The sequence below is a fragment of the Muscardinus avellanarius genome, assembly GCF_963383645.1.
Source record: "Muscardinus avellanarius genome assembly, chromosome: 14".
Classification (NCBI taxonomy): domain Eukaryota; kingdom Metazoa; phylum Chordata; class Mammalia; order Rodentia; family Gliridae; genus Muscardinus; species Muscardinus avellanarius.
The window spans coordinates 49,243,079-49,258,525 of NC_137800.1; the positions used below are offsets into that span (position 1 = coordinate 49,243,079).

A 15,447-nucleotide genomic window follows, 5' to 3' on the forward strand; every position below is an offset into this window, starting at 1 on the left:
CAATAAGCATTGTGTGTGCTTATATTTATTTTTTGCTTATTTATTTATTAAGTACTTTTCTATAAAGATGGTATAATAGCTGATGATTAGATTCCTAGCACCTAGAACTAGGATGTACTAACAAATTCAACTGGAGTGAGCAGTTTTGCATATAGGTTCCTATTTCTTTACTTCTGAACTAGAAAATTACTGAAAAGCTGTGCTAAAAGCTTTAAAAACAAAAAAGGGGCAATTGTTAGAATGGACTCTGTCGTTAAAAGGCCTGGCTTTAAGGAATGAGCTCTCTCATTTACTAACTCCAGGAACTTTGAAAAGTTAATCTTTTTATGCCTAAAGCTTCTCCACCTTTAAATAACAGTGCATACACCTTAAAGTTTCTGTGAAGAATGAGTTAATATTTGTATAATCCTCAGAACAGTGCCATGCATATAAATGCTATTTAAAATTATTTAAACATATTTATACAGAACTTTTCCCAATTTTTGGATAAACATCTGTTTAAAAATGTCTTATTTCAGCCAGGCATGGTGGCTCACGCTTGTAATCCCCGCACTTGGGAGGCTGAGACAGGAGGATTGCACGGGTTCAAAGCCAGCCTCAGCTACTTAGTGAGGCTCTCAGCAACTTAGTGAGACCTTGTTTCCAAATAAAATATATAAAAAAAAGGTCTGGGAGTACAGCCCAGAGGTAGAAAGCCTCTGGGTTCCACCCCCAGTACCACAAAAAAGTCTTATTTCTTCATCTAGATGATAATGGTCAAATAGGCAGGCCAGTTTCTAATATTCACTACATGGGGTACAGACTTACTACATATAAGGTACTTAATACTTGGTCACTTACTTAACCCACATTTATAACAATGCACTTTCCATTATGAAACTATTAAAATTCATTCTTCCATAAAATGTTTTCTAAATAAAATTATGTTTAAAAAGTAGACACTCATGACTTTTCTCCCAGTCACTTATATTATTTCACAGATAATATAAATTGTTTAATATTTTTTTTGTAGTGCTGGGGGTGGAACCCAGGGGCTTTTCTAACTCTGGGCTATACTCCCAGACCTATTTTATACTTTATTTGGAAACAGGGTCTCACTAAGTTGCTGAGAGCCTCGCTAAGTAGCTGAGGCTGGCTTTGAACCTGTGCGATCCTCCTGTCTCAGCCTCCCAAGCTCGGGGATTACAAGTGTGCACCACCGCGCCCAGCTAAATTGTTTAATCTAATACTTTAGTTAGCAAAGTTTGTTTTGCAAGGCAGTAACTTAATATATTATCAACTTTAATGATTCTGCAATTTGCTTTTTTGCTTAAAGAGTAGACTTGTTCTCAAAAAGAATAAAGATTTCATTTCAAAGTATTCATACCTTTTGTCTTTTAGAACTGGAAATAGTGATATTTTTCTCTTTTTCCTGAGAGTCTTCACATTTGTCTATAGCAATAGGTCGTTTTTTAGAGGAATCTGCAATACTTCTAATTAGGTGCTCTGAAACTGAGGGTACCTTCACACAAGTACTGGACTTATTGATATTTTCCTTATGTTTTGTAACATGAATATTCAGCTTTTCATTTCTCCTTAGTTGGGAAGTATTTCTTCTGTTATGCAACATTTGGCATAGAATAAAGGAATTAGTTAACTTAGCATCTTTAGCACATATAATCTTCATATGTTCAATTGTTTTCATGACTTTCATAATATGGGCCATTTTCCCTAAATCTTTCTGAGGGACAGACATTACATTTTTGAGTAGTAGAGAAAACTGACTGTAATTGTGTTCTAACTCTGTCACAGTATTTCCATAGTTTATGGATGCTATATATGGCACAAAGTCAATATAGGTAGAAATGGAATATTCAGACTTCTTTATAAGCTTTTTAATTTCTGAAAGTTCTTTAAGTTCTCTTGAGAATAAATGAAGGGCATATGAGCAATTAATGGCTTCGTTATATTTGTAGATGATATCCAGATCTTTCTTAAGTTCAGAAATAGTAGTCTCTATCACATTCCAAAGGCATTCTGTTGGGTTATTTTTAAGAAATGAAAAGGGAGCCATTTTTTCTTGGCAGCGAACCAGTTCAGGAAGAAGAGACAAGTCAAACCAAAGCATACCTCGAAATCTCTGGTTGTCTAGTTTCTTTGCTATTGAGTTTTTAAGAAAGTGAACTGTTTCTGAGAGCATGACAATTTCAATATATGTCTCAACTGCTTCAGGTTTTAAAATTATAGTCTCATGGTTGTGGTTTTTCAGCATGTCTAAAACATTTTCTTCTGTGATAAAAATATTATCTATGTTGTCTTCTTGAAGCATCTGAAAATATTTTTTTAAAATTTCTAAGTGATTTGTACATCTCAAAGTAAGTTCCTGTAACTTTTTTAAGTCTGCAAATTCAGCTTGATCCAATATTTCACTAAGACAACAAATATCTGGGTGTGAAAGCAAAGTACTATTAAGCCTACAGTTTTCTATGCTAATTAGTTTATCTGACTTTCTAGAAGAAACTACAGTATTTTCCTCAAGCCCAATATTGGATATTGGTTCACTGTTTACATTTTTAGATAAGCGATCATATATCTCCTGCAACTTGGAAAAAGCATATTCATTTATTTTGAGTAGCACTTCTTTGTTGTTCTTTTGTGAGTATTTTTTGCTGAAAAACTTTTTTCTCTCTTTCCAAACAAGATTTTTTGCAGCATCAAAAAAGATATGCTCCAGACCATAAAGGGAAATTTTAATAGTTACTGCTTCATTGCTCTTGATAAAATTAACTTTTGAGGAGATCATTTCTATGATAATCCACAGATGGTCTTGTTTTCCAGGATATGTATGAACTTCAGGAGAGTCTCCATACATACTGATCAGCTTTAAAGTATATTTTCTTAAGGTTTCGAGGTCTCCTAAACTATCTCCAAAGTTAACACCACAGGTAAATGGAACAGAAAGAGAAAAATCAAAGCAGTCAGAACACTGCTTCATTATGGCTTCACATTCATTAATTTGTCGTTTGTATTTTAAGAATGCATAGTATGAATTTTTTTCCTTTTTTGTTTCTGCATACAATTCAACTAACTGATTATGATAATCTTGCAACTCACAGAATGCATTATATTTTAACCTTCCTTGAAAAGCAGGATAGAAATTGGACTGTAGCTGGTATCCACGTGGCCTGCTAAGTAGTTCACTATACAATGTCTCATCATACCAAAGCAAGCTTCTGAATGTTGGTTCACCTTTTAAGAGCCTTTTTTTGTTTTCAATGAACTGAATAGTTTCCATCATCATTTGAAGTTCTACCAGAGTGTCAATAGCACATGGTTTTAATTTGTGTTTGCAATTACTCCACAGGTTTTGTTCTACCAACAGTTCTCTTGAAATCAAGATTTGTTCAAGTGAACATTCTTGTTTTCTTTCAAAAGCTTCAACAAATAAAGGGAGACTATTTTGACAAACCTTGGTTTCTTCCTCTAGAATTTGCAGAGATGGTGCTTTATCTGCCCGCTGCAAAATGTGAGACAGTTCTTCTATAAGAGCTGTATGATGAGTTGAGCAGTGTTTTTCTTTTAATTCATTCATGTATGATATAGACTTCTTCTGAAGAGTAGTGACTTCAGGTGTTTCACAGTGACCATGAGGAATAGGTATACAACGAGTTCCTAGAATTCTTGGTTTGGAAATATAGCTAGACTGAGAATCATTACCAGTTTTGATTCCCTCTTTCTTCTTTTTAAGTTGACGAGAAACTCTATTACTGAAAGAGACTGCCTCTGTGGTAATATTTTTAATGATTGGATGAAAACCCATTAACTTGTTTTTAACTGTTTTTATATTTAAGTGGGAGGATTCCTCTTTTAGGATCTTATTTGTTTGACTTTTGCACTCAGTCTTAACAGTTGATAATTTAGTTGTGACTTTTTTGTAAAATGAATCATTTGATTTTCCTGCTTGTTCAATTTTGCTAATTTTTATGTCCTGAATATCTTTCTTTGAAATACAATTTTTTGAAGAACACTTCTTATACCCTTGTAAGAACAAAGAACCACCTTTGGAATATAGCCTCTTCATTATATTTTTCCCATAATTTTTGCTTTCTTCAGTGACCCGTTCTGTGTCTAGAAGTTCCTTTCCACCACTTATCTGACACTGTGATATAGCTGCAGATGTTGCAAAAGAATCTATAGCAAAATTTTTCTGTTTATCCAAATAAGATACTGAAGATTCTCCTTCACTATCTGTCACTGAAGTGGTTGATAACAATTGAGGAATACTGTATTTTTTGTGCGTTATCAAAGTTAGGTTTAATGGGTCCATAGAAAAGCTTTCTGTAGTAATGCTTGCTTTGGAGGTCTCAATAGGAGTTATCCATCTTTCTATAGGAAAATTTACATCCAGGTTTCTTTCACAACCAGATATGATAAAGTTATCTCGTCTGTATATGTCAACATTTAAAAAGTGCTTCACATTTGAGTCTAAGACTGAAAGAAGTATATCAGTTTTCATCCTTGTGTGAACTATACAAGGAGTATCATAATTTTTGTCTGTGCTATAACTTAGGTTGTCTTCTTTTATGCAACTTAAAGATACCAAATTACTGTCATTTGTTACTTCAGTAGCCTCAGAATTTTCTTTTGTTGTATCCTTATTATGTACTAAATGGTTTTCAAACTTTTTATATTTACTGTTAGATAACTTTATAACAATTTGATTTTCAGTTAGCTTCTCATCTGGGTAAAGCAAACATCCATCTTTTCCAGAAAAGGGCTGAAGTTCTGATGATCTTGAATCTCTCACACTGCTATTACACTCTAATTGACTTGTACTTTGGGATGTAGGAAATAGGGGAAATTGTGATTCAGAATGTTGTTCTTGATCATGAAATTCTCTTACATGAACAGAAGTGTGACTTCTGGAGACATTGCTGGCTACACTTTTCTTGGAATGACTCTTTGTAATTTTCTTTCCTTGTGTTTTATAAGACGCATGTTTTGACACATGGGCTATTGATTTATCAACATCAAATTCTAAAGCTCTCTTTTCTCCCTGCTTGTCATATTTTCTTTTTGACACAAAATGCTTAGTAGAATAATACCTTCCTTCAGATACAGAACTATAACCCTGAAGGTCACAGCTTTCCCAGAAATTATTGCATATTATTGCATATGCTCTTGGCAATGGACCCTTTCTTTTTTCTCCCACTCTAGTGATAAGTTGCAAAGATGTGTGAACTCTTCTGTGAGCTTTTTTTAAGTGAAGAACAGCTCTGTCCAGTTTTCTGGAAAGACGTTTGCTTTTACATAGAGATGCTTCACTATTTAAAATATCTAGGACACTCCTAATATGCCTTTCTGATTGTGAAAATGTTTTAATTCGTCCTTGGGATAATGAAGAAAAACGCTCAGATGAGTCTTGACTGGTTAGTCTTTTCTTCTTCCCACAAATTTCATGCTGTCTTAAATCTTTATGTGGTATGTCCTGATCTCTCAAAGATGTATGTAGCTTTCTTTTGCTAATTCTTGACTCCATGTCCTTTTTACTTCTAGTACCATTAAAGTCAGTTTTTGATTTTGTAAAGGAACGTTTGCATCTATTCACTGTTGTGACATGAAAGGATTCAGTGGGCAAAGATTCCCTGTTTTGTTTTTCAGACAGATGAATGCTGTGTGTAATATGACCTAAGTCAGAAGAATGAGAGGCTACAGGTTTACTTACAAGTCCTGACTCTTGTGTGGAATTGCCAGAATTATCTTCACATGGGAAACTTAAGTCTTCACTAGATGTCTGGTAATGAATTTCAAATCCTGGAGCATTCTGCTTATTTTTTTCTGGTTTTGTGTCTTTAGTTGTACATTTGTAAGAATTATCTTTCCTTGCAAAGGAATCATCTGTGGGGCTGAATCCTGGTTTAGGTATATTAGTAATTCTTACTTGTAGATCTGGAAGTAAAATTGGGGTAAGAAACTTTTGTGTAGAGTAAAAAATACTTTGTTTAGAGTAAGGCTGATCACTATTCTCCTTCCGTGTGGTGATTCCAGAAACTTCTGTCTGTCTATTATCACTTCCAAATAGACCTTCCCAATCGATACGTGACTTCAGAGCCTCATATGAGCTTTCAAATTCATCATAAAGTACATGTCCGTGGCTATGTGCATCATACTGTTCTGTTTCTACTTCAATCTCACTTTCCAGTTCAAAATTTAAAAGAAATGAGTTCTCATTTATTGACTGATTAGATGAGTCTTGTAATTTTTTATCCATATCAATTTGGTAACCAGAAACCGTATGCTTTACTAACAAACCAAAATCTGCACTTTCAGGAGAACAAATCTCTTTAAACTGGTTTCTCTGGTGATCTTCATGATTTTTGCTTCGTATAGGCATAGCAGTATGATCATCCTGAACTGCAGTATTTGTATTTGAAGCTTCACATACTGAAGAATCTGCAATATCAGAAAATGTTGTGGAAACCAAATGCTCTCCACTTCTTCTGGTACTCTGTACACCTCTTTGTTTTACAGAAGTAAGAGTATGCTCATTCTCTAATAATGCAGTTTCCTTTGCTCTATCTTTTTCTCCCCAAATCAAGTCAAATGTAGTAGAAATATCTTCAGAATTTGGAATTTCTACTTTGTTATAATTTTTATTGTTCCTCATCTCATCTGTATTTATCAAAGTATTGTTTATATAAAAACTTTTTTTGTCTCCATATATCTCCTCTCTGTTTTCGGGAGATGCAGTATTTTCCTTGTTAGCTTTAATTTGGTTTTCTTTATCATTATCTCCTTGCCCTTTGAAATTAATGTCTGGATATGTATCATTATTCAGCTGTGTATCACAGAAAAGAATATGACTTTGACCTTCATCTTCAATATGAGAAGTTTCTTTGCAGTTTATTTCAGTGTTTTCTAATGACACTGGCTCATTTTCAGTTTTCCTCTGGACACATGTATATTCTCTAGTTATGCTGCTGTTTGATGTGTCAAGAGCTGTTTCAATAGCATGAGATGAAATAACTGTATTAATGAGTAGTTCTCTGGCCTGGGGAATGTCTTTTGCTTCCTGGAAAGCATTAGTCATAATGCCAACACAATTTTGATTTGTTTTTTCCAATTTCAGTTCCATTAGCTTTTGAGCAACTGCAAAGCTTGTATAAATGCTATCTTCATATTCCATAGTGTGTTGATGCTTTTGTGAAAGGCACTGTATACTTGGAGTAAGATTATTTTCTAATTCTAATTCTAGGTGATCTGGTTCTTCCTTATTGTTTGTTGTAGATGAGGGAGATTCTGTCATTTCCAATTCTTGAGTAATCAATATTTTATCATACTTTCCCTCCAAAGAATCAAGGCTCCTGTCTTCTTCGTATCCTTGGTGCAATGAAATGTAATTTTCAATTGGACTGGTTTTCGTTTCATTAGAAAAATAATTATCAGCCTCTTTCAACATAGTTTGCTTTTCTCCATGTTTGGAACTGTTTTCTGGTTCTGGATCAGTCAAGTTTCTCATTTTTCCAGTATTTTCAATATTCTCATCTATGGTTGATTTCTTTTGGAATGGGAAAACTGTGGACATTTGGTGAGTAGTCTGGTATATAGTTTGCAAATTAGAAGACTGTGGTTCCTGAGAGATGTGATTAGTGAACTCTTTTGTACAAGTATTCAATTGTTCATAAAAGTTAAGTGGCTCACTATTTTGCTTAAACAAAAGTGGGATATTGCTTATTTCCTGAGCTCTCTGGACTTCTTTTTCACTATATTTTTGGTTTTCAACTTCTGAAACTACATTTGACAAAGAAATTGGGAAGGAAACCCTTTCTTGGTCCTTACATTGTTTTGCTATGGTAATTTTATTGGATGCTGTACAATGATAGTCCTCAGAGCCCGAGTTTTGAGTCTGGGATTGTGAATCATCAAAAGAAAATTTAAAGGAAGGGACGTCCAAACAATTAGTAAGAATAGTATGAGGGACAACTTCAGATGAGGAGACAGAATTAGTTGGCATAGATGACAGGTTTACTTCTGAATTAATATAATCTAAATTCTTCTCAAATGGCAAAATCTCACTTAAACCTGTACTATTATTCTGTTTTCCCAGGCTTTCTTCTCTCTTCATCAGTCTTGGGTCTTTGATGAGTTTTGAAGTAGTAACTGTGCTTGAGTCATTGTTGTGAGGGGGTAAGGCAGCAGAAAGACCACTTAAAATATTTTTAAGATATGTAAAATTTAACAAAAGGTCACCATTCCCACGTTCTCTGCTATCACTGGGCATTAAAAAAAGACTTGAATCATGTACTTGAGTGTCTCTAATTTCTGCTAAATTATTTTCTGTCTGTCCATTGTACATTTCAAGTTTAGAAATATTTCCATTTTGAGTATTTTCATAGGAATTAAAAATATTTGTGTTGGAAGGAGTTATCTCTGAATTTAGTATATTGCATGAGCAGTTTTCCTCAACAAATGGATCTACAGGTTTCCCAAAATGCTCAAAGATGACAGTTGCATCTTTTCCTTTTCCAATCCTTTTGGCCACTGTACAGTTATTCAGAGAGCATGTTCTTTCTGTGGAAACAATAATAAGAGTAAGAAAAAGAGAAAAATGTGTTTCTGTTGACAACTATCTTAATACAAAAAAGCTATATCATGAATGATTTTAATTGAAATTTCATCTAATAACTTAACTGTGATTAAGATGTGTTCTTGGTAGAAAGGCAGAGATAAAAAGTGTAACAAAGCAATAAAGTATAAATGATGCAGCATAAAACTGCTCCTTATTCTAGGAACTCTATTGAAAACATATTTTCTACGAAAAAATAAATTCAGACAAATAAGGAAAAGAAAAATTAAATTAAATAGGAAAAATGTTTTTCTCACAAAGTAGCCCTTCCTCCTTTTTTTTTTCTCTCCACAGTACTTTACCAAGAACTATTTCTTTTTATTTTTTATTTTGAGACAAGGTCTTCCTAAGTTTCCCAAGCTAGTCATGAACTTGTAATCTTCCTGCCTCAGTCTACTGAGTAGCTAGACTAGCCCTTTTTTATATTTCCAATATTCTAATATATATATATATATATATATATATATACATATATATATTTTTTCTTTTTTTTTGGTGGTACTGGGGGTGAAACCCAGAGGCTTTCTACCTCTGGGCTATACTCCCAGACCTTTTTAATATTTTATTTGGAAACAGGGTCTCACTAAGTTGCTGAAAGCCTCACTAACTAAGGCTGGCTTTGAACCTGTGCGATCCTCCTGTCTCAGCCTCCCAGGCGCGGGGATTACAAGCGTGCGCCACCACGCCTGGCCAATATTCTAATATTTAATAGCAGCATCTAGATATCAGTAGGTAAAACTAGATCCATCTATTGTTATCTTGCTTCTTCCCCCCCACCACAGAAAAGAGAATGAGGTGAAAGAAAAAAGATATCTAAAAGTCTCACAAAAATCCACATGATGTACATTCACAAACATATATCAGTCACTAAGCCAAACATGAGGGGAGGAGGGAGGGAATGGGGAGGGAATTGGGTAAGGGCTAGTTGGGTGATGTGTGCATGTATGCCTCTACCATCTTGTACTCATTAAGATGTATGACTATAATGTACCAATAACATTTAAAAAAATCTTTCTCAGGAGCTAAAGATAACCATTATCCCTTCTGTCATAAAACAACATGTCTGCATGTAACACTGATTGAATATTCTTTACCCAATATTCTTGAGACCAGGAATGTTTTGGATTTAGGATTTTTTAGATTAACTTGTGTTTCATATACACATACCCCCAACAAAATTTTATACAACATTTTGTTTGTGTGTGCGTGTGTGTGCGTGCGTATGTGTGTGTGTGTATGGTGCTAGAGACTGAACCTAGAGCCATTGTATGTCTGTGATGCAACCTTTACCTCTATTTTTTTTTCTTATTTTAATGTAGGGTCCACACTTGACTCTATACAACAGGTGTGTGCTACCACACCCGACTCTACAACATTTTAAGTAATTTTGTGCATAGAATAAGGTTTTAGCATATGGAACTTTCCACTTGTATTATGGCAGCACTCAAAACATTTTGAATTTTGGAGTATTTCAGATTTTGGATTAGGGGGCTCAACCTGTACATGTAAATAACAACCTGAAGAATGAAAGCAAATTTTATTTCAAAATATATAGTATATTTCATAAGGAATCCTTTGTAATAATGAAGAAATTTACAAAAATGCATATTTAACAAGAAAATACATTTCCATGAAGTTTTTGAAAACACGTATAGCTATATAACAACATAAATGCCTTTAAAACAGAAATGATGAAAATTCCTTGTGAGATTTATAGTTATAATAATATCACTATGAAATACCATAAAGTTTTTTCACAATATAGAAATACTATGTTGAAGATTTCTAAATTTTTTCTTCCTTTCTCTTTCTTTCCCTCCCTCCCTCCCTCCCCCGTCTCTCTTTCCCCTCTCTCTCTCTCTTCTTTCCTCCCTTCCCCCTTCCTCCCTCCCTTCCTTCCTTCCTTTTTCTTTATTTTCCTGAAGATAGAACCCAGGGGCATTCTACCTTTAAGCTATAACCCTAGCCCTATTTATATTCTTTATTTGTGAATGGCCTCACTAATCAGTTGAGGCTGTCTGCAAACTGCGATCCTTCTGTCTCAGTCTCCCAAATGCTGGGATTACAAGTATGCACCACCACGCCTGACTCAATTTCTAAATCCTATAAACACTTGTGATTATATTTTGATTACAGTAAGCTATAGTGGAAATATTACAAAGAGATATAGTTCTTAAGTAGGAATATAATGAGAGAAAAAAGTATAGATCTTTATAACTTGTTATACCAAAATGAAATTCATTGTAAAAAATCAACTGAGATGTTAAATCAAGTAGGATGTGGTGGCACATCCCTTTAATCCCAGTACTTGGGAGGCTGGAACAGGTTTGAGGTCAGTAGGTGGTAATTTAGTGAGATTCTTCCTTCAAAATTAAAAGAAAAAAAGAGCTGGAGTGTAGCTCTAAGGTAGATGCCCCTGGGTTCAATTCTTAGTACCACAAACAAAACAAAACAAAACCCATGAGTCCCAGCAAACACACAGATTAGTATTTTTGTAATTAAATGTAGAAAAGTACTTTTTCAGTATGAATAAAAATCTATGGATTTCAGATACTATTTTAAGTGCTTTTTATACATTAACCCATTTAACCTTTATCACATCCTCATTTAATTGATAAGGAAGTGAAGCCAAAAATAATTTGCTCAGGATCACAGAGGTTATAAACAGTAGATGTTATCTCTTTAAATTTAATAATGGCATTTTACAGCCAGGTGTGGTGGCACAGTCTGAAACAGGAGGATCTGGGTTTGTGGACAGCCTCAGCTATTTACTGAGGCCCTCTGCAAATTAATGAGACCCTGGTTTTTTTGTTTTTGTTTTTGTTTTGTTTTTTTTTGGTGGTACTGGGGTTCCTGGAAACCCTTCTACCTCCAGGCTACACTCCAAGACCTATTTTTTTATATTTTTATTTGGAAATGGTCTCTTAAGCCAGTGTGGCTGGCTTCGAACCTGAGCGATCTTCCTGTCTCCACCTCCCAAGCGTGGGGATTACACGCATGCGCCACCATGCCTGGCTGAGACCCTGTTTTATTTTTTAAAAAAAAAAGAATAAAAAAACCGGGCTGGGGTGTAGCTTGGAGGTAGAATGCCTCTGGGATCAACCCCCAGTATAGCAAAACAAAAAAATAAATATAAAACAAAAAGAGCTAGGGATGTAGCTCAGAAGTAGGACACCCCTAGATTCAATTCTCAGTACCAGGAAAAGAAAATCGACCAATATTTGCCCAGCATCTGTGAGGATCTGGGTTCAGTCCCCAGCAAAACACACACACACACACACACACACACACACACACACACACACACACTTTATTCCATTTTTGCATTCTTACCAAATGACCAATGAAAAATGAGATATTCACTAAAATAAGGAAACAAAACTGTTACGGGTTTGAGGGAAGATTTTACGGTTTGGGAAACTGTCCCCAGGGACCTTTGTTTTTTCCCAAAAAACCCCACAAAAAAAACACAAAAAAGAAGCGTGGGTTCTTGTCCTGAGCTAAGGATAGATATGCAATAGCCCGGACTCTTGCTGAAGATTTAAAAGAGTTTATTAAAAGGATAGAAATACAGAAGACAGTTACAGCCCCACGCCATTCAAGAGTGGCATGGGGGGGGTGGTTCAATGAATTCACCAAAGATACAACACGTGGAGCATTCTTATAGCCAGCCCAACAAGATCTGGGCAGGTCCTTTGACATGTAGATGTGCTGCCCTATCTCTAACCCAGGTAACCTGCTTTGTCTCCACCCCAGCCAGATCCACTCCCTCTGGGGCAGGGGGGCAGCTCTGTCTCCAGCACAGACCCCCCCCCCCCCCACTATTTGTTACACTCCAAAATATGTTAAGTTGCTTATCCAAAATCTTGGATTTCCTCACATCCTGGAGGGAGTTTGCCTCTCTTCAGAAATATAAAAAGACCCTAGGCTTCTTCTATTTCTTTGCTAATTTATACCCATGGTGACATCTGCTGCCCTTTCCCCACAGCTCCTGGCTTTCTTCACTACCAAAGATATATTTTAAAATTGGAAATCTTTCCCAATACTGGTACATGAATACATTTTGAAACCTCTTCCCAATACTGGTACAAAAATCAAATAACCAAACAAAATCAAAAAGCCCCAAAACCAAATTAAAAAAATTATCTTCAATAAAATAAGGAAACAAAACCAAATGGTGCACGTTTGTAATCCCACAGCACTTGGGAGGCTGAGACAGGAGGATCGCACAGGTTCAAAGCCAACCTCAGCTACTTAGTGAGGGTCTCAGCAACTTATTGAGACCCTGTTTCCAAATGAAATATAAAATAGGTCTGGAAGTACAGCCTGGAGGTAGAAAAACCTCTGGATTCCACCCCCAGTATCACACACACACACACACACACAAAAAAAAAAAAAACACAAAGAAAGGAAACTTGCAAACAAACATTCATGGCAGAATTACTCATAATTGCCAAAAGGTGGAAATAACCTAAATGTCCATCAACTGATTAGGTGGATAAATACAATATGGTTTATCTATATAATGGAATATTTATAAAAAGAATAAAGTACTAGCCACATGTGGTGGCACCTGCTTGTAATCCCAGTACTTGAGAGGCTAAAATGGAACAGATCACAGGTTTGAAGCCAGCCTCAGCAAATTAGTGAGGTCCTCCACAACTTAGTGAGACCCATTTCAAAAGAAAAAATAAAATAGGGCTTGGGGTCTATCTGAGAGGTAGAATACCTCTGGGTTCAGTAATTCACACACACACACACACACACACACACACACACACACACACACAGAATAAAGTACTGATACATGCTATAGCATGGATGAATCCTGAAAACATGACATGAACAACAAGCAGGCATAAAATGCCACAAAATAATAAGAATTTACTTAAATAAAATGCCCAGAAATAGGGAAATAATTAGTGGATGCTTAGGGTTGGGAGGCATGAGAAGGAGGGATGTGACAGCTTTTAAAGGGTACAGAGTTTCTTTAAAACTCTTCAAAGTTCTCAAACTGACTGTGATAGTGGGTGTATATACTGTGAATGCACTAAAAACCATTCAAGCCGGGCATGGTGGCACACGCTTGTAATCCCAGTGCTTGGGAGGCTGAGACAGGAAGATCACAGAAGTTCAAAGCCAGCCTCAGCTACTGAGTGAAGCTCTCAGCAATTTAGTGAAACCCCATTTCCAAATAAAATATAAAATAAATCTGGGAGAATAGCCTGGAGGTAGAAAGCCCCTGGGTTCTATCTATCCTCAGCACCATCAAAATAAATAAATAAATAAATAAATAAATAAATACCATTCAATTTCAGCTTTTTAAGCTGTACTGTGGATGGAACCAAGAGGCATTCTTCCACTGAGCTGTACAGCCTTGTCCTTCATTTCCTTTTCATTTCCTTTTTTATTTTTTTTAGTACTGGAGATCGAAACTGGGAGTCATTTTACCTCTGACCTACAACCTCAGCCCTTTTCATTTAATTTTTTGTTAAAAGTTGCTAAGACTTGCTATGTTGCTGAGGCTGTTCTTGAACCTGCGATCCTCTTGTCTCAGCCTCCCAGATACAAGAATTAGAGATAGGTGCCACCATTCCCAACCCCATTCCCCCCTTTAAAAATTTATCCATGTTCATAGCAGCACAATCTGTAATAGCCAAAATATGGAACCAACCTAGGTCTCCATCAATAGATGAATGGATTGCAAAATTATGGGAAATACACACAATGGAATTCTATTCAGCAATAAAGAAGAATTCTACTTCGCAAGAAGATGGAAAGACCTGGAGAACATTATGTTAAATGAGATCAGCCAAGCACAGAAAGAGAAGGGACATATGTTTTCTCTAATATTCCTAAACTAGGGAGTATTAGGATACCAGAGGGACTCCAGATAATGGAGGGGGGAAACCTCAGCAAAGCTAGAAAGGAAGGATAGGAGAGAACGAAAGCTGAGGTTGATTAATGGAGGAGCTACATTCGAATATGTGTGTAAGTGTGAATGTAGCATGGCCAACCTGGTCACTCACTGGTGGGAGGCTGGGAAGGGAAAACGGGGAGGGAACCAAGTACTGTGTGAATGTATGCCATTGTCAATATGATCCACATTATGATGTGAATCTATAGTGTACCAATAAAAATAAAAAAAAAATGGGGACTATACCCTCAGTCCTATTTATTTTTGGAAACAGGGTCTTTTTTTTTTTGGTGGTACTGGGGTTCCTGGAAGCCCTTCTACATCTGGGCTACACTCCCAGACCTATTTTATATTTTTTATTTGGAAACAGGGTCTCTTAAGCCAGCAAGGCTGGCTCAGAACCAGCGCGATCCTCCTGTCTCCTCCTCCCAAGTGCAGGGATTACAAGCGACCAGCGAAATGGGGTCTTTTTTTTTGCGGGTCTGGGGATGGAACCCAGGAGCATTTGACCTAAGAGCTACACCTCCTGCCCTATTTTTTATTCTTTATTTTGAAACCTGGTCTTACTGAGTTGCGGAGGGCCTCACTAAGTAGCTGAGGCTGCCCGCAAACCGCGATCCTCCAGTCTCAGCCTCCCGAATACTGGGATTACAAGCGTGCACCACCACGCCTGGCTGGAAAGAGGGTCTTACCAAGTTACCGAGGGACTCACTATGTTGCTGAGGCTGGCCTGGAACCTATGATCCTCCTGCCTCCAAACTACTAAAATTATAGCCATGAACCACCATGCCTGGCTTTTTAAAATTTTTCTTGCCAAGTTGCTCAGTCTTGGCTTTATATTTGTGATCCTCTTGCTTCAGTCTCTCAGCAATTTTAGTTTTATAGCAATTGAACTGACATGTACCAACAAACAGAAAATAAAATA

At 36.2% G+C, this 15,447-nt stretch overlaps 1 protein-coding gene across 1 annotated transcript in view; it reads right to left on the minus strand.

Moving 5' to 3' along the window:
* Positions 1-15,447, minus strand: part of TEX15 (testis expressed 15, meiosis and synapsis associated) — a gene marked incomplete at both ends in the record, with an annotated part of 55,349 nt that overhangs the window by 10,184 nt on the left and 29,718 nt on the right. The window contains one exon of the mRNA XM_080710250.1: positions 1,367-8,550. Coding sequence (XP_080566376.1) covers positions 1,367-8,550 — 7,184 coding nt within the window. The remainder of the gene's footprint in view (positions 1-1,366; positions 8,551-15,447) is intronic.